The sequence below is a fragment of the Haliotis asinina genome, chromosome 15 (assembly GCF_037392515.1).
Source record: "Haliotis asinina isolate JCU_RB_2024 chromosome 15, JCU_Hal_asi_v2, whole genome shotgun sequence".
In the NCBI taxonomy this organism is placed as follows: domain Eukaryota; kingdom Metazoa; phylum Mollusca; class Gastropoda; order Lepetellida; family Haliotidae; genus Haliotis; species Haliotis asinina.
This window is the reverse complement of record NC_090294.1, coordinates 12,741,049-12,760,096: the sequence shown is the minus strand read 5'-3', so window position 1 is coordinate 12,760,096 and position 19,048 is coordinate 12,741,049. Positions and strand designations below refer to the sequence as shown.

Here is a 19,048-nt window from a genome sequence, read left to right as displayed (position 1 = left end):
TGATCTGTTTCTTTAAGCCTAGGGATCGTAATTTCTGCCTGGTTTGGTAAAGTGAAAAAATGTATATCTAGCCAATAAGTCAACTTTAAGATTCGTGTATATATAATATCGTTCAATAATGCTCCCTACTCGTCCACCGATTTTCTCATCTGTGCTCGAAATTAGAGTGACTGCTTCATCTGATATTTATGTATAAGCGAAATGATTAAGATTTGTAAGGAAACTGAGTTGTCCCAAAAATGTGTATGACATTGCATGTATGACCATTAAGATGCTTGTATAGATGGTTTCCTGTAAGTTTCACAACTGTAGGCATTCTCATCATTTGGCGTACTATCAAATACGTGTACCTAGGCCGTGGATAGATAGGCGTGAAAAACCGATGCCTCTCTACTTCTACAATATCTGTACTCATCTAATAGCACTAACAATGAACAGATCGTAGGTCGCTGTTTACATGTTTATACTCACTGTATAATAACGCTTATGAACGACTGTTTTGCAAATTGTTTAACAAATCCCCACTGCAGTGTTATGTCTACAAATCTCAGTTTAACCAAACCTCTGGCACAATATTCCAGTGTCCTTTCTTCATCATAAATCCATCAAATGAAACTCGCTATAACATCTACTTGAAACTGTTAAACGTTATCGAGCAAATGAACTTTGTGGACATAAAACTCTCTTGAAAACCCCAGTTTTGTGAATTATGAATTATGACTTGCAACACCTTGTCCGTAAGTCTTTGGCCGCTATCCATTAGCTTAATAGCACCAACAAATGACGCTGATAATATGTCATAAATTTTACAGACGTGAAAAATAAAACAATTTACGCAACATTTGTATCTCGAAATGATGTTAAAAACCTTCAAAATTAAATTTTCTGCAGTCAAGCTGGCAACACAATAGGTAGGTCACATGTCTGTACTTTTTTTTGAATTTAAAATTCATTAACTGTATGGTTCTCGCAGATATGGTACTCAAATCTGTTGCCTCATACGATATTGTTTTCACCCTGTGTAAACGTGGTGTGTTACGCTGTTCAATGCAAATAACGCAGGTTGAACAAGATATTGATGAATAATTCTAGGTACCTGTTGTACGCCATGTCAATGCAAGCTGTTCCCGGCGTAACAATACACAATCAAATAGTTTGAATTCATAAACAGAGATTTTACATTTATTGTGCTTCGCTTGCTCACTGGCTGTCAATAGCGCCTTGCAAAAGTGCTGCCACCTAGCGGGCGTCAACTTAGATCAATCGACCAATCAGCGTGTGGCATTCTTCAGATTCCGCCCACCAGGCCAGTAATTGACGTGTAATTGGTCGCAGTGGATAGGGGCGTGCGGCTGCCTTTTCAGAGGCCACGGCGGAGGCAGATAATGAAAGCGATCGTGGTCCTGTGGATTTATTCTCCGAGTAATTGAGAGCCTAGAAGGACAAGACATTGAGACCGGGACGTAGCCTAGTGTATCACCATCCTGCGTCGTTTTGCACACACACCACCACCATCCCACCTCGGCTACTACAGCTCTCGAACGGAACGCAACGTTTTACCTGGAAGCTAACTGCAAACGCAGTGACGATGACAGCCACAGCGTTGGAGACGCCACTACCTACGAGGAAAAGTCATGGGTTTTCTATAGAATCTCTGATAGGACGGAGAGATGACGACAAATCGGTCAGTAGCCCCCCAAGCCCGGGGGTGCGTCGGTCTGTGAGCCCGGGGGTGCGTCGATCGCTCAGCCCCAGGGGTAGAAGTCCTGTTAGTCCCACGGAAAGGACTGAAAAAATGACAGTATCCCCTGAGATGGAAAACAGATGTTCATCTTGGTCGGGATCGGACTTAAAACACTTGTTTAATAGTTTCACTAATCACTCAGATAGTAGTGTGTTTCAACCATTGAGGGTGTGTAATAGAATTCTCCCCAACCTCACATCCCCACCTTTCGCGCCGCATCAGCTCACCACACTCCCCTTCAACCCCCTTTTGTACGGGGTAAACAGAGACATTTCGCCAGCGCATCACCCATGGATAAACCGCTACTCTGGATTTGTGCACCCCCGATACCCAGGTAAGTCGCCATGTCTTCTCCCATGTTAAACTGGAGAGTACTTTTATGTAATACTGTATATACATCATTGCGACCATGTATCCACTTTTCGTTCATTTAATCTACAGCTGTTATAATATCTAAGGGAATTAAATGACATTTTAAATATGACTTTACCTTTTATAAGTGTTGCTTGATTGCAGGTTTTACATACGATTCGTATCAATGAAGACGTTTTTAAAAATATATATCTGTATCTATTTTGTTGTGAAAATTCAGTCACGTTAATAATCGAATAACTCCTTGCTTCCCAATCAAAGAATTCAATATGAATTATTTTTCAGTTTAGACATTCAAACTGATACGATGATTATTTTTGCGACTTAAATTAATTCCCAAACTAAATACTGCTGTATGAGTTTACTATTTTTAGCATTTGAGCTTGGAATGCAACATATTTGTACAATGATTTTCCAACATCGATGACACATTATATTACTTATATCAGTTGATGGCTCTTAAGCTTTCTTCAAACTGCCAACACAATGTTCAATCAACTTATACTGGGCGCTTTCAAGTCAGCTTCTTTATAACACTATGTTGAATTCACAAGAGCACACGAAGGCCAGCACAGAATAGTATTGACACACTGCCACGCAAGTAAAACACACACTGCAAATTCTAATAAAATGTAAATGTGTTAATAACACCAAATTAAAACACATTTTCAACCGGTTATGTTTACCTACTGGTGTCAGTGACAGTGTTTGTAGTAGAAACGAAACCGATTCTATGAGGTAGTCGACATTTTCTATGTAAGGTTTGATTGTTCGAACCGCCCCTGTTCTACAAGACACTATCCAGAATCCAGAGGAATCGATCGCCCATTATGAAAATTCCATGGACCATTGTAATATTGCATAAAATTGTCATTTGCAATATTAATTTCAAGACATAATTATACTTCCACGCATTGTCTCCACGTCTCGCTTCCACTAAATCAAACAATTAGTAATACAAGCCCAATGCGATGGGTTAGAAATCAGACAATCGCATAACAAATATTTCTCGCTCAGTCTAGTAGCGTTTCGATCGATGCCGCTTTGTTGAGTACTTGTGGTTGAGGGATGCTTTTATAGGGAATTAATAACCTCTCAATCCTCTCCGTGTTGCCGAGGCAAAGCCCTGCTTTCTTTACCGCTGGATTGTGTAAACATTTTCGCTCAACTGCCCTCATATATTCCCTGTGTCCCCAGATGCTGTCACAAACTGCCGTATGTCTGTCAGCATCCGTTCAGCTACGCGACCCTGTGACGGCTTGTCGTAACTCTGTCAAGCTTATCTTAAAATCCTCGAAGACGGGGAAATTTGTACTTATCGGGAAAAAATCCTCAAATATTTATATTCTTTTGAAAAGCTTGAAAATCGGATTTCGTAAAACACGCTAGTTTGTATTCGTTTTATTTACGACAAAGCAACGCGTGTTTATCAAAGGAACGGCGACACATTTAAACAACAAATAAAGTTATAAATCATATTATTTCCCTGACCTGTCAATGTTGTATTACCTGTAACACATAGGAGAAGCTCTTCAAAATGTGTCACACGAATGATAACGAGTTGAATATGTTGACAATAAACAAAGACAAATAAATGATATACCCATATTTTTGCGACTTTTGTATGTTATTAGTTTACAATAGCGAACGACAATGGTAAATACTTTAGCTTTTTTATATAAATCGCCCTGGACGTTGATTATTCTAAAACGTGTACCAACATTCATTCATGCGTACAGGTATACATATCATATATGTGAAAATCAGTAAAGAAATATCATATATGTGAAAATCAGTAAAGAAATATCATATATGTGAAAATAAGTAAAGAAATATCATATATGTGAAAATCATTAATGGAATAACTTTCGATATAATTGTAGATGGAAGTAGACCCTTACATACATATGTCTATTTTTCAAAGTAACCTTAGAGTACTCTTCTATTAGTAACTTTCATTTCACTTCTATTTCATTTTCGTAATAAAATTATTGATGTATTCATAAAATACATTTTCTCCCACCTTGCACTGTACACGTAAATAACACTATCGTTTAGAAGATAAATATCATATTATACCGACATTGTCCGTTTCTAAAAATAAAATAAAGATTTGAAGGACGTATATGAATACTGGAGATCTTGGCGTACAATGGATAATCGACTATTTGAGTGATTGAAATGGGAAGCACACTGTACGGAACATGCTCAGTGTTTGTACGCTGCACGGAGACAGAGCAACTAAAGTTTACTTTCACGCCATGGCGTATTACTGTGTTGATTTTGAAATTCGATATCATGAATAAATAAACTCGTGAAATAATAATGTGGTCGATCCTCCGTATCATTGTTTTCCTAGTTTTTCTTCAAAACACATCCACAAAACAGCCGGCGTGAGTTAAGCCGGATTCTATTTTATTAAACATCGTAGATAAACTTTGGATCGCTGTGTGCTGTTTGAAAAATGAGTAGTGTAATAGACTTCCAGTAAGGTATTAAACCTTTGAAATGGCTTTTTAAATCAACGGTTACCGATTTTTGTCCTATGAAAATATGTTTTAGCACGAAGTATCTCATTTTACAAATATTCAGTGTCTAGTGACTACACTCTTGATGTACATGTATTACAGATGTAACGTGTAAACAAAAATGCTTATATTTTGTCAGTGTCCACAACATATGATTCTGTCAAACAATGATACCCGTTGGATTAATAAAAACAGGTTGTATCCAAATATCATGTGTACAAACGACCGCATGCATCTGTCATTATGTAATACAAGAGTGATAACATGTTTCGAAGACGTGCAAATACATACGTCGGAATTTAACGTTTTGGTGTCAGGTTTTATTTAGTCATCGGTTTTTCAAATGCTTAGAAAAATATGGATGCCTTCTTGAAGACATTACATTTGACAAATATGAAAGAAAAAATCCAAAACTTTGTATACAGGTGTCACAAGGCGGTGGTGGTGCAAACTAAATATTATTTTACAGGTAGTCAATATTAAATATGAAGTGAAGCATTTAAAAAAAATCAATGAAATGTTCAATGTGTACTAGTTCACTAGATTTCTTTTAATCGCAAATTCAATTGCCTATTGAAACTTTTCTTTTTCTTTATAAATTCGCGACTGATTATTCTGTGGCATTGATCGTCTACATGTAATACTATAACTAATGAAAAGAATTACTCGACACTGGCTATGTGGCGACAGCTTCGTGCGTGTATTCACAGGAAATAAATTTGGGGGGCAAAACACAAGCGACAGTGGTCTTTAATCCAGCAGCCTTTTCTCATACACACAATAAACACAATCAGTATCGATCGAAAAGATCGATTCCTGAGCAAATATTTACAGGCTAGAACAACCCTATATCGCTAAAGAACATTGAACTTTTTATCATCTGTTTCATTCACGAGGTGTCATAAATAAAGTTTTCAAACAAACAACAATTTATCAATTTTCCAGTTGGACCGCCACCCGGCTTGCTGTTTCACCCCTACAGGAAGCCCAAGAGAAACCGAACAGCATTCTCCCCCAACCAGCTTTTGCAGTTAGAACAGGCGTTCGAGAAGAACCATTATGTTGTGGGACAGGAACGAAAACAGCTAGCTGGGAAATTACAGCTCACAGAAACACAGGTACGTTTACGGGTATCTGTAGGCGTGTAGTGGAGGGCATTGCAACGACACGTGAGACTTCAACAAGGTATACGACCGACTGCATCCCGATGTACGGGTGGTGGAGGGGTGATCGTAGGCGAGACGGTGGCGTTGCTGGGTGAGTGGGGACGGGTGTCATTGTACAAAAACAAATCTGTTACCTGTCAGACGTTTGGGAGAAGGTAGTGATTGTGCTTTTTTGTATTAAATATGAAATTACACACCCGGGGGGTACACGAGGGTGACGATTTAGGGTGGGGTGACAAAGGTTAAGAGTGTTATGATCGGGGTTTAGGGGTCGAGGTGTTTATGGTTTAAGACAGGAAGGGGAAGTTAATGGTTTAGAACAGGTATTGATGGGGTGGGGTCAATCAGGGGGTAAGGTAGGGGTGGGTTGGTCCATTGAGATTGACACTGTACATAGTCTTAAGTGTTGAAGCTGGCCCTGGTAGAGTAGGGTGGGATAGATGAAGTGATATTGTGTCTTAGGGATTGGATCTTTGTCTAATGTTTCATAAGGACAAGGTATACGAAAATACAGATTGTCGAGAGCTGAAGGGTTCAGGTAGAGAAGAGACCACTCAATAAACTCAGCTCTTGCTGTGAACTTGTAAGTTTACGATTAGAAAAAGACAAATACGTTTCATTTTATATTCATGTGTACGACCTGATGCTTTATCTGTGGGCAATACGTCTTTCAGACAAATCGATGTCGTTATCTTCAATACATGCTCTGCACAGATGGATATATGAAAACATAACGTGCTTGATAAATGTAATATTCGAATCATAAATACTGTGTCTATATGTTCCAGTGTAGTAAATCGACTACCTGTATTTTATTAATCAATACATGAACTCAAATCGGACGTTTGAAAAAAATAGAAGTTTTCTATTTTCACAGAAAGATGTAGGCTGAAAGTTACCAAAGAAAGATTTTGCAAGGAATCCATCCTGTTTAATTTTGACAGTTCTTGACAAACATTACCACGCCTATGATATTCAATAAACATAAAAATACGGAACCCAGAAAAACGAAAATATGAGGCATATTTTACATTTGTAATTGGTTGACGAGTCCCACTGTATGAAAGCGGATATAATTTTCTGAAAGATAGATTATAGTGAAGTGTTTCGTCAAACACGCTATAGCTAGAAGAAAGGCGTCAATTGAATATTCGTCATAGTTTATGTATCTCATTTCCTATCCGCTAAATAAACAGAACAATGATACGGAGAGGCGTAATCTTTATAATTGCAGCAAACAAACACAAGGTTGTTTTGTATCTTCTGAAATTACACATCGAATAAAATGTACCAATAATTTCCTCACGCATCGTTTTATTTTGCTAATATCGTTGTGTAATAACACAGACAATGCTATATCATACGGACCCTTAAAGCGATGTGTTCTTCCAGTGTTGATCTTAGATTACGTGTCGGGAGTTGAAGGGAATTGATTTAGGAAACAATTATCTTATTCTGCAACAGGAAATTGGTGGTAGGAATAATAGATAGGAAATTATTATATACACAGCAATTATCTCTCGAAAGGAGGAATTTTTATGTGCGCTAAACTGTGTGGCGGTGCTGTAGGTTTTGCTGGGTAAATATGCGATACCAAAAGTCAGTGTGTGGAATCGTTTAATTTTTATGGAAAATGAACGTGTTTTGAATCTCACAAAACTAAAAACCAATGATTTTTTGAAACTCACAGAAAGGTTTAAAGTACACTCATCGTGACAGACTGTAATTACACGCAAACTCGGCACGATGTAATTACATCATGCTAATTTGTTTTGAGGTTTGGCTACCCGCAGATGGACTCGACAAATGGCTCCAAAACCACAAAGTCAAAAGAAAAATGATCAGATTTATCTCTATGAATTTGTAAACGGGTCTTTAGTAGTTGTTGCAGGGAGTAACTCGACCTTTCATGAGGAGCAAGGCGGAAAGTACCTCTCCCTAACTCCCACCCACGGGCTAAGCAGCCCCCAAGGCCCCGAGAGTCTAATGATGACGCGCTGATATCATCCCGACCCCCAGAGCCCAACACTTTGACCCCTCTCTCTTGGGTCCGGATTAACAATCTCAGGATTTTCCCGGGGGAGGGGTTTCAAGCACACTCATAATGTATTATTGCTGCAGAAGGCTTATTTGGAAACCATCGCATTAATTTGCAAGGATTAAAGAAAGTTTGTTAAATGAAGCAATTTCAGAGTGACGATGACAAGGGTGGTGTGTTATTGCTATCAGCCGAGACTCTCGGGGGTGCCGGGTTTCCCAGCCCCGGGGGTGCAGCTCGGCGTTGTAATTGAACAATTATCGCGGCCTTACGTCGCCTGCCACTACCACAACAATCATCAACAACAAATCACTGATATTGATCTAGACGGGAGATTGGGGCTAACTGGCCCCTTGTTCAAGACAGTTAAGAAACGGAGGTTATGGCTAAACAATTCATCAGATGAGGACACGATAACAGTGGATTCCCGTGTTAATGATAGTTGTAGATCGCTTTTATTCTGTCAATGGCTTAATTAGCACGCACATATTATCTGTCCTTTGCGAACGCCCACAAAGAGGATGATGTTTATTCATATAACCCTTTCCAACTTGAATTAATGTGTATTAAGTATCCGTTGAGTATGTGAAGAATAAGTGATAAAATGGTACCAGTCAAGCATCTTGTCTGACGTCCCCGACCAATTTTTGAATGGAACAGATCAGATTTCAACAAATATTATAAGATTCTCTTTTATTTAAAATAGAGTGACAAAGAAATCACGAGGCGGTGATTGAGCTGATGGTTGGATATTTGGTTATGCTGTTTACGCATCCTAAACTAGAGGGGCCGCTTCTCCAGGCAACGGCCTTTGTATTCTAAGTCTCGTGGTGTAACGTGAGAGGTGACGAGACACGATTAGCCCGTGTAGTAGTGATTGTCTTCATCACAGTTATCGTTTGCGTGGCACGTCGCTTAGCCCAGTCTAATTACAGACCCATTATCACAAACATAAACTGCCTTTGATATGCTGTGAAGGACGCAGTCCTGAGCCACTTGGAACTCCCTAGGGGGAGGGACCTGCTATATGAGAGAGGGGCGAGGAGTAGATTTATACCCAATTTATCGATAACGTCACAGAAAGGACTCTCATCTTACACCGTCACTCGACTCTTTAGCTTCAATGGTCTTTGTGATTCTTCATGTTTTCCTTTCTTTAACCCATCGAAACCAAACATCTTATTCCCGATTTTGTTTTTCAGGTTAAAGTTTGGTTCCAGAATCGAAGAACAAAACACAAAAGAATGAAGGCCGAAGAAGAAGCTGGAGTGACGTCACCAGATGGCGCTGACTGCAATGGCTGCTCACGTGACGAAGATTCGCATTTATCACGTGACAATCACGAGGACAGGAGCGAAATGTCGGACTCGGAACTTGACGATGTTGACGAGGACAACTGCTCTGAGGAGGACGAAGTGTTATCCGTTGCTGGGGATCCCTGAATTTCCATTGATACATCGTGGTATGGTTCTAACCAATCAGATCTCTTCCTTGACCTCCATGGTCATGTGACAATGCTCAAAATGCTCAGCCAGTTACATCGTCTGTGCAATCAATGTGCCGCAGATCCACACCTACTCAACATGGGAGATGATCTGTGACGTCATCGACGTCCGACGCAGTTAAGAAAGTGCTAAGGAATCCGTCCCGAATCATGTGAGAGAATGAGATGCGCAAGAACAATGCGCGCTCACATGCACGTGCAAACAGTGCTACAGACCGGCTGTCCTAAAAGCGGCGCATCGTCATAATATGAAACGCCCACAACGCATTTTTGCTATCTTTCATAATAAAGACAAGATTCTAGAGATGCTGTCATCGATTAATAAGCTTTAATATCAAATACTGTTTTACCCTAATTATTTATTTTTTTCTCTTTAGAATGTTGTATTTCTCTAACGTATTGTCAAAATAGACATTCTACAAACCAAAGACTCGGCTGAAGAGAAGGAATGTTACGGGCAGTCACGTGTTAGTGCGCGCGCACACTTACGTGTGTCACGTTACAAGTGCTGTACGATGTTGATGAAGTCGTTGTTATGTGTGGTGCAGACTATTTTACACAGAAAATATACTTTGTAAATTGTGAATAAACATGTGAGAAATATATTTTGGGATTGTTGTTTTGTACCAAATCTTTCATAGAAATATTTTGTTCAGTTTTTACACTAGCCACTGTTTGGATGCAAGTAAAGCATAGTATCTTTGGATATAGTATTGAGATATAATTAGGTATATTTTTAAGACTTTCTTTTGTTGTTGATTTGTTCATAAACCAAAGAAACGGTTAATCTAAAGGACATGGACCCTGTCTTCTTCAGGCATACATTGCTGAGAGCAGGAAATATATTTCTAATATATTTCTAATATATATTTCTAAACAAAATCTCATGATTTTGAAACAGTTTACTCACGATGATGCCTATACTGAAATATGAAAAAAATATAAAAAAAAGTCCATGTCCACAGAGGACAGAAGTCCAAAGCAAAAACGTTATAGGAATACGGACACGATTCAAGTACGGATACTATAGAACAATCCAAGTTTTGGAGTAGCTGTTTATGCACTCAAATACAAATTTTACATTAATGTTAGATAGAGATGCTTAAAAAGATTAAAAAAAAATCATTATACGAATCCAGTTTCTGTTTACTTTATTATTGATAAACGATATGATTCGAATTATTTTGTTCCCTTTGAACACGTCTGTATGTTATAGTATGATCTGTAAAAAAATCCGTATCTATGAAACATGGTCCCTTTTAAGGTCTTTTCCATGCTGGGAGATCAATACACTGGCACAGGGAAATACAATATGGCCTAATACTAACACTGTGTAACTTAACTCGTAGAATTCCATATTTAGTTAAAGGTATTACTTTTTCAGAGCTTTGTCAATAAATCACAAGAAATCATTTTAAAAAGATCAAGAACGTCGAACAACACTGAAATTTCGAGTTTACAGCTTTATAATATGGGATCTATTACTGGGATGTTTTGGTTCTTGTAGCATATTTTGAGCGGACAGAACGGCATTGAGTGATTAAGTGAATCTGACATCATGGTGTCAATGTATTACATCGTTATGATTACTGTCACACAGTATTTTGTAATTATTCATTATGACAATCTATAGGCTTTAACACATGCACCCAAATAAACAGCATATATAAATTCGTTTTTTGTTCAATGTACGAGTACATACATGGAAATTAAAGGCCATTTGACCAAAACATTGAAGATCTGTCTGATATACACTTCGTACAGTTCACTTTGGCTGTTTCCTCACACGTTGCATGCTAATTTATCGAACGGTCTTTTGAACCAAGTAACGTGAGTTACCATTCCGGAATATTTGTCTTGTGCATTAGACAGACTCTGATAATAACTGTAGTAAATAATACAAGTTGAATAATATTAGACTACAGCACAAAAGAATACATACTGTCACGTTTCGAAGTAGCTACAGTGGAACAAATAAGATCAGGTTAATCGACGTAGACATGTTTAATATTTCATACAAGCTTCTTATGCTTTTTCACACTTAGTTTGCAGTGTTTGGACAACTGTTTTTATATGAGTAACGTTTTAATAGGTTGTACTTTTTGTCATATTTAATTTTAAATGTACTTTCTCTCGTTCGGCTGTTTATTAACCCTGCACGACATCCATGTAGCAACATACGAGTTAATCTTTTGCAATCCGACAGATGAAATATGTTGCCAGTTTACAAGAAATCCATCTGCATGATGAACGGTCAAAAGGATTCAACGTAGCATAGAATTAGAAGAGCGTTAAAAAGATTCGTTGTATGTGCTTCATGAAACTTCAAAACACCAGTTCTTTAAACAACAAACACAATGTAAATCATTCATGATCATATTCAGGGTCACGAAATAAAGACACGTATCCTTCATAACTTAGGTACATGCGTCGTTTCATTAATTTTATCTTTTAAAAATGCGTTTACCAATGATAAACAGTGTACATTTATATATAATTCTTAAACTACTCCTGGCGCCCCGATCATTCGAGTTAAACAAGACACGCCGTATTCATTTTCGTCAAATAATAAATAATTTCGGGGCATTGTAGATCTACTGCAACCGAATGTATAACAGTATTAAATATTGTGACATATATCAAGGACGAGAGTTCTGTGGATATACAGCTTATATATTCCAACTTTAGCAGCGTTTGGTTACTTCAGACATTTTTACATCGTATGTTTCGCTTTCTCACACATGCAATACTGTGTGTACGTTTATGGGTTGTGCAGACCATAGGGACCATTAGGAACGACTTGACATTAAACAAAACTTGTAGCATTGCTGTAAATGATGTGTGTGATTTTGCATCACAATTGTTCGATTTTGTACTCGGTCACTTATACCATACGCTTTATTTATTTTGGAATGTAAATAAACAAATAAATAAATAAATAAATAAATAAATAAATAAATAAATAAATAAATAAATAAATAAATAAATAAATAAATAAATAAATAAATATTATGAGAATGTGATTTTTGACGCGGCTCGTTTTGACTCACAAAGCTGGGAGATGGGTATGGCATATATATGGATCAATATTGGTCATGGCTACGTAGCTTTTATTTATAAATTATTTTACAAAAGAACATGTGATGTCGACACAAAAATTTTTTGCAAGCTGTTGAATGGATACATTTTGTAAAATTAACAGAACAAAACGTTAATATTTACGAGTCTTTGCTTTGAGAGGAAAAATCTCTCTGAGGATGGAACGTAGGAGAGGTCTGACGTGTTGCCGAGAGTGAAGAAATGAACGTTGTAGCGTTGGTAGGTCGGACGCATGGGTAGGTCTAATCATAAGACGTGGGTGGGGGTGAGATGTTGATCTCCAGGGGTGGCTGTCAGCATGGACATTTACGACCTGTTCGTACAAAAACATATCTAGAAACGATTTGTCTTCGTTATATGATGACTTTCTCTCATTAAAAACCTGTCATATACGTCGCTACTGTGGTTCGTCCCACGAGTGGGCATTGATCATATATATCACAAGTGACATTGACACGGCGTCTCTTCAGGTCACGTGACCAGTGCATATGTCTGTAGCAGAACAGAACACCAGCCAGTCAGAGCTGAGATTGTGAGTGCCTTCGTGGAAGCTGCATGGTTAGTTCCGAGAGACCGCAAAGCATGAAGAAGGTAGGGCTCGTTTACGGAAACTCATCAACGACGACAAAAATCACACATTAATCATAATCTCTTTGCACCGAGAACGAAATAATATCCAAGATTAATCAGAAAGATTGATAGATTTCTGAACTAATGTTCACAGTTTAAATAGTAAACTGCACACACCCCACCCATCCCCCACCCCACCCCCAGCCCCCTTCATGTGCACACGTGTGGTAAGGCAACCATATTAAGACATCACTGTGTTTCATCTGTCGCTCTGCTCTAAGGTGTAGCCTAGTGGTTAAAGTGTTTGATCATCACGCCGAAGCCTCGGGTTCGAATCACCACACGGGTACAACGTGAGAAGGCCATTTCTGGTGTTCCCCGCCTTAATATTACTGGAATATTGCTAATAGCGGCGTAAAACTAAACTTGCGAGTCTACTTAAAGAGTCTGCAAAATACATGACTATACGATAAATATTTAAAAAAAAATACATTCTAAATTTGGTTAGTTTTTGCGAAGCTATCTTTAACGATCGCAGTTTTCAAGATTTCAGGGGTACTTTAAAGCTATCTCTTGATGCACTGCAAAGAATGATCTTCCTGTAAATAACAAGGAAATGATGGCTTTAAAACTGTGTTATTTGAATAATCGACGCTGTTCCGTCCTCCGTGTTACCACTAAAGCAATCATTGAGCAATCATCTGAACTGGTCTTTTCACAATTACACGCTGCGACAACAAAACGATTCAACAAACATGGATACACGGCCATTAAAAGACCTGCAAAAGACATTACAGATTTTGTTACAGGTGAATGGACAAGTAGTGTTTACTTGTTAAAAACTCTAATATCGTAGAATTTAATCGTGATCTCAGAGACCAATTAACAGTAAACTGATAAAGAGAGTTTTAAGTTCAATTGCATCATTGCTCGACATCTCAATATTGATACGCACAAAAACTGTCATTTCAGAGCGAAACAAAGCAGCTGCGGTGTGATGAAGTGCAGAATTATTGTAAATCTTTTACAAACAACGGATTTGTTGTAAATCTCACTTCTATAGTGTAAGGCGAGCAAGGAGAGACAAGGTATGTAATGATATCTATACCACAACGTGGTTAGTGTAACTGGGAATATATTCATGCGGCCTTTCCGAAATTCTGGTATATATCTGGAAAGCTAAGTATTACTTCGTGTACAAATTATTAGCTTAACTATTCCTATTTTTGCAGTATTAATGTTATATTATCGTTTTGACGCAAGTAATGTTCAAATACCTTTTCTGGGTTCATCGTAGATATGCTACGTCTTTTGCACTGCAGTCATAATTCTTTTGTGTATATTCTTATAAGTATATGTTACTATTTTATCAATTTCCTTTTGAGAACGCATTTACTAATGTCCATCCACTTGTTCACGTTACTGAGTAAAAGGTTTGCTTGAAGTTGACAACATTATTTTTCTACACATTTAAACCGTCGTTGTCTACAACCCGCCGCCATTACTATTTGAATGGGCGGAATCACAAACGTGAACATGAATCTAAAGGTTTTGGAAATGTTCCTGCTTCTTGGACATTTCTTTGACAAATGAAGTGGTCTGTCCTTCCCCGACACCCGCTGAGAATCTGTTACAATGTTCAAAAGGTCGTCATATTTTATTTTATGGTTCCAGTCGCCGTAGGCTCGCACGGAGGCGTCGGGCTGTGTGTCATGATAAAGAGGGCCATTAGGACAACGCTACTTTACAAGCGTTCATACTTTCATCTGAAGTTACAAAACAAACTGCCCCTAGCGAACAAAATACAATTATGAGGCTGAAAGAAAAATTAGTTCGTCCATTTTTATATTGAACAAGTTAGATCGCGTCCATCAACAACACCCAACAAAGATGAATTATATTTATGATTAAGGTCAAGAGTAAGGTCGATGGGAGATGCCAAAACACGAAAATGAAAATGACTCTCTAATGTACAATGCAGCTTGATGTATGTATAGAAGCACAACGGGTATCAACCACATGTACGTTAACAATAGACGTTATCAGGAATCGATGCAGTGATCAGGCAGGGACATGCATCAACGGCTTCCCTCTCCATGGATGAATCCGGGCAGGTTTATTCCTTGTCCAAACAACTTATCTACTTTCCATGGTCAATTCAGTGACCTCCGTGATAGAAAATTAGTGGCCGGAACAGTATCATATTACAGGTAACATGTCTGGTCAATGTATGGAAGCCCGATCACGCAATGTGCCACCAACATGCGAGGGAAGGACGTGAAGCACAACGGAGAGATGGTATCGCAGTTGATGAAAGCCAGGCGGGGAAATAATGTACGTTGCTTTTATACTTAAATCTGCGTTTTGATGGCTATGATGTTCATTGTGATATCAATATCAATAATATACAAAGAACTAAACAATAGGTTGTATCGATGAAAACCGATTTAATGACATAATTATGTAGGTCAGGCGTTGAGACGTCTTTGATTGCGTGTCGTTTTCTCCCGATGGCGTTTCAATTTGCCCATATTGTAAGTCCTGTTTGGGTTATTTTTGATCGCATTTATAACATTATAGTGTGACATCGATGGAGCAATCCTGATTACGGCGTGAACTATTCAGTCAATCAGTGAGTCAAGGAAATGACGGACGACTGACTGCTCACAGCTGAACATATACAGTCTGGTTCATAATTATTGAGAATTTTTCTTCTTACTTTGAGCTATCCTAACACCTCAACTGATTCACTGATACTTAAAACTAAGTAATGGTATAAGGGAGGTAACTCATCTTGGCCTACTGAGTATAGTACAATTAGAGTTACCTCCCCTGAATTTGTAGCAGACGTCATTTTCCTCAGCACTGTCAACAATGTCTGCTGAAGATAAAAGAAGGTTGATTTTTGAGTTGTGTAATCAAGGAATTGATGATGTAAATACATTGGCAGAGAGAACAGGAACCCCTCTTTCTACTGTGTATAGGATTAGGAAGAATTTTAAAGAGGGAAAGGATTTTGGGCACCAGAAAGGAGCAGGGAGACCCAGAAAATTGGACTTCTCAGATCGCGTCCGGCTGGGAATTGTAGCGTCTAAAAAGCAAAGGGCAAGCATCTCCAACATCAGGTATGAAATGATAGAAAGGGGATCAACAGTTGTATCAAAATCTACAGTTAGAAGAAATTTGATTGATCTTGGATGGGAGAAAAAGGGTGGAATTCCTTCTCCTCTCATGAAACAAGAACATAAAGACAGGCGTGTTGAGTGGTGTTTGGCACATGAAAACTTTGACTGGGAAAATGTGATTTTTACTGATGAAAGCTCAATATGGGTATATCCCAATAATGTGAAAATATGGACAAAGTCTGCGTCAGCACCGTTGTATCGACGACCTAAATACAGCCCAAAGTTTCATGTATGGGGAGGGATATCCTTATTAGGAACGACCCCGCTGTGTGTGTTTGAGGGAAATCTGACAAGTCAACGCTACACTAACATATTACATTATTTTCTCCTTCCAAGTGCACATGTGTTTTATGGAAATGACTGGATTTTGCAGCAAGATAATGATCCTAAACACACCGCAAAACATGCCAAGCAGTGGTTTCAGGAGAAAAATGTGACTGCATTACCATTTCCTGCATATAGTCCTGACTTAAATCCCATTGAGAACATTTGGGGGATGATGAAGGAATGTGTGAATCAAAAGGGGTTGACAAAAATTGAAGACATGAATAGAGAAGTGGTCCGATAGTGGGACAGCATAACTCACGAGACACTAACCTCTCTGATAGGAAGTATGCCTACCCGTCTTAGACTGTGCCGTGAAGCTCAAGGAGACTTGATAAAATATTAAATTGTTACCTACACAAGATGAAAAGGTCAGTTCACTTTCACAAAACATTCAGTTTCATCTGATTTGTTCTCGTTTAATAATATGAAATGCTTTAGCTATTCTCAATAATTTTGAACCATACTGTATATTGTAGGCGGTATTTCACTAAGTGTTTGATTGGCGATCCATACATTAAGCTTTACGAGTAAAGTGATTATCTCTTTAAAATATACTGAAAAGCAAAAGAAACGCAATTTTCGAAAAGATGTCATGGAGAAAAATGTTATTGTTTATGTCTTCTATTTTGAAAATGTGAAAACCCCCCAGTTGCGTTTCTTGTGCTGTTCAGTATAATATATTTCAGTGTTGTGTTCGTGAATATTTTTCTACTTTTTCCTGTTATAAACAACAACGCCGTCAGTGACTTCACTAACAACCACATCAATGCACCGTGTAGCTACAGGTAATGCCCGTGATAAGTACACGCTTGGCGGATATATTTTCCAGTTGAGAGCACGGTGGTCGGGTAGACGAGATGACTCAATTGTGGACGATTACTTCCCCGATCGTGTCACCATTCGCCACCAACTCTGACAGCTCTACCGCGGGATCTATTACGCTAAATCTCGCCCTTCTTGTAGCTTTTCAGGAAATATCGCGAGAATATGCTATCCACGACAAATCTTGGTCATGCGATATCCAAATCAGGACACATCTCTCAATCTCCTGGATTTGCTTACCCGCGGGGCAGTTTCCCATGTGTTGGAGGCCGGGTAGATTCAGCGCCATTGTCACCACTAGCTTTGTGGAGATTGTTTCCTCTGAGGATCATTCAATTTGTGGTCATTTTGGCTCGATCATGAATTTGTGTTATTTCCCGAAAGAAAACTATTAGTGTACAAATACATTAATTTTTCGAATTGAAAAATAATATACCGATGACAATGCAGTAACTGAATTGATTTACCCATGTTCATTTATGCACATGTAGTCACCCGTAGACATATGCGTCCTTACGATTAGTGAGTGGGTATGTGTTTACACCGCTATTAGCACTCTATTCCAGCAATATCATGGCGGGGGGACACTAGAAATGGGCTTTACACATTATACCCATGTGGGGAATCGAACCGGGATCGTCACCGTGACGATCAAACGCTCTAATTACTAGACTACCAACCTGCCAGTTGGTAGTAAAATAGGGGGAACCATAATCATTAGTCTTGGTATAACATTCATGAAAACGATGCGCAATTTCTCCATCCCAAGTGCACTCTCCAAAAGGTTTTTCCTTATATGGGCTTTACCTTATTTCATAAAATGAACTGGATTTTTTATTTCCACTTTTCAAACGGAGCAGCAATAACCCAAAATGGAAAAAAACCACTCCAAACCAAACCAAAGCAATCCCCCCCCCACCCCCCAAACCGCCCCCAGAACAAAAAAACAAAACAAAACAAAAAAACCCTCCAAAACACCCCCAAACAAACAAGCAAACAAACAAAAACAACAAACAAACGACACCCCCACAAAAAGCCCTAAACAAAACAAAACACAAACAAAGAAAACAAAACAAAGGGAAACACACAAAACAATACCAAAAAAAAAAAGAAAAAAAACCCACACAAACTCAAACACACACAACCAACCAAACAAAATCATCCCCAAGTTTGTCTCATACAAGTCACTTCATTCTTTATAAGAATGGCATCAATATTATAAAGAAAGTTTATTACGTCTTACGGTACATTACACCGATAATACGGCAAAGTCTGGTAAATTATTTTAACAGCAAATCTATATTAGCTGCTGTATTCAGACAAAGCATAAACACAACACCTGTTACAAGGACTGACAAGAGCGCTCGGAAGCATTTTGTCTGTTACTGTTTAGTTACAAAACACCTTCATTACTTCACATCCTCCACACAATATACCTTCGTGCTATTTAGGAACAGAAACTGTATCCTTTAACACAACTGAAAGACGGTTGTTTCTTTCAAAGAATTCGATTTGGTTTTCCGCAGCATGTGCATTTCGTTAGTCCACTGACGGGTGTGTAGTCAGAACAAAGGACTTGGCTTATTTCTGTCATTATATTATATCGCAGATATGTGCTCATGATGTCAGTCACCGGAATTACACCCATCGTTGTTTAAATATAGCTAGACTATTAATGTCATGTGCGGAGTTA

General features: G+C 38.4%; 1 protein-coding gene across 1 annotated transcript; it reads left to right on the top strand.

The window, feature by feature from the left end:
- Positions 1-1,362: 1,362 nt before the first annotated feature.
- LOC137265650 (homeobox protein EMX2-like) lies at positions 1,363-9,955 on the top strand. Its single transcript, XM_067801083.1, has 3 exons — positions 1,363-2,078; positions 5,590-5,762; positions 9,051-9,955. The coding sequence occupies exons 1-3, from the start codon at positions 1,589-1,591 to the stop codon at positions 9,288-9,290; spliced, it is 903 nt and encodes a 300-aa protein (XP_067657184.1). The 5' UTR covers positions 1,363-1,588; the 3' UTR covers positions 9,291-9,955.
- The last annotated feature ends 9,093 nt before the right edge of the window (positions 9,956-19,048 follow it).

What these genes read in the sequence shown, in the direction of transcription:
- LOC137265650 (XM_067801083.1), top strand. Translation starts at nt 1,589, where the DNA reads ATGACAGCCACAGCGTTGGAGACGCCACTACCTACGAGGAAAAGTCAT. An exon ending in TGTGCACCCCCGATACCCAG is followed by an intron (nt 2,079 to 5,589) that starts GTAAGTCGCCAT and finishes TCAATTTTCCAG; the next exon opens with TTGGACCGCCACCCGGCTTG. An exon ending in TACAGCTCACAGAAACACAG is followed by an intron (nt 5,763 to 9,050) that starts GTACGTTTACGG and finishes TTTGTTTTTCAG; the next exon opens with GTTAAAGTTTGGTTCCAGAA.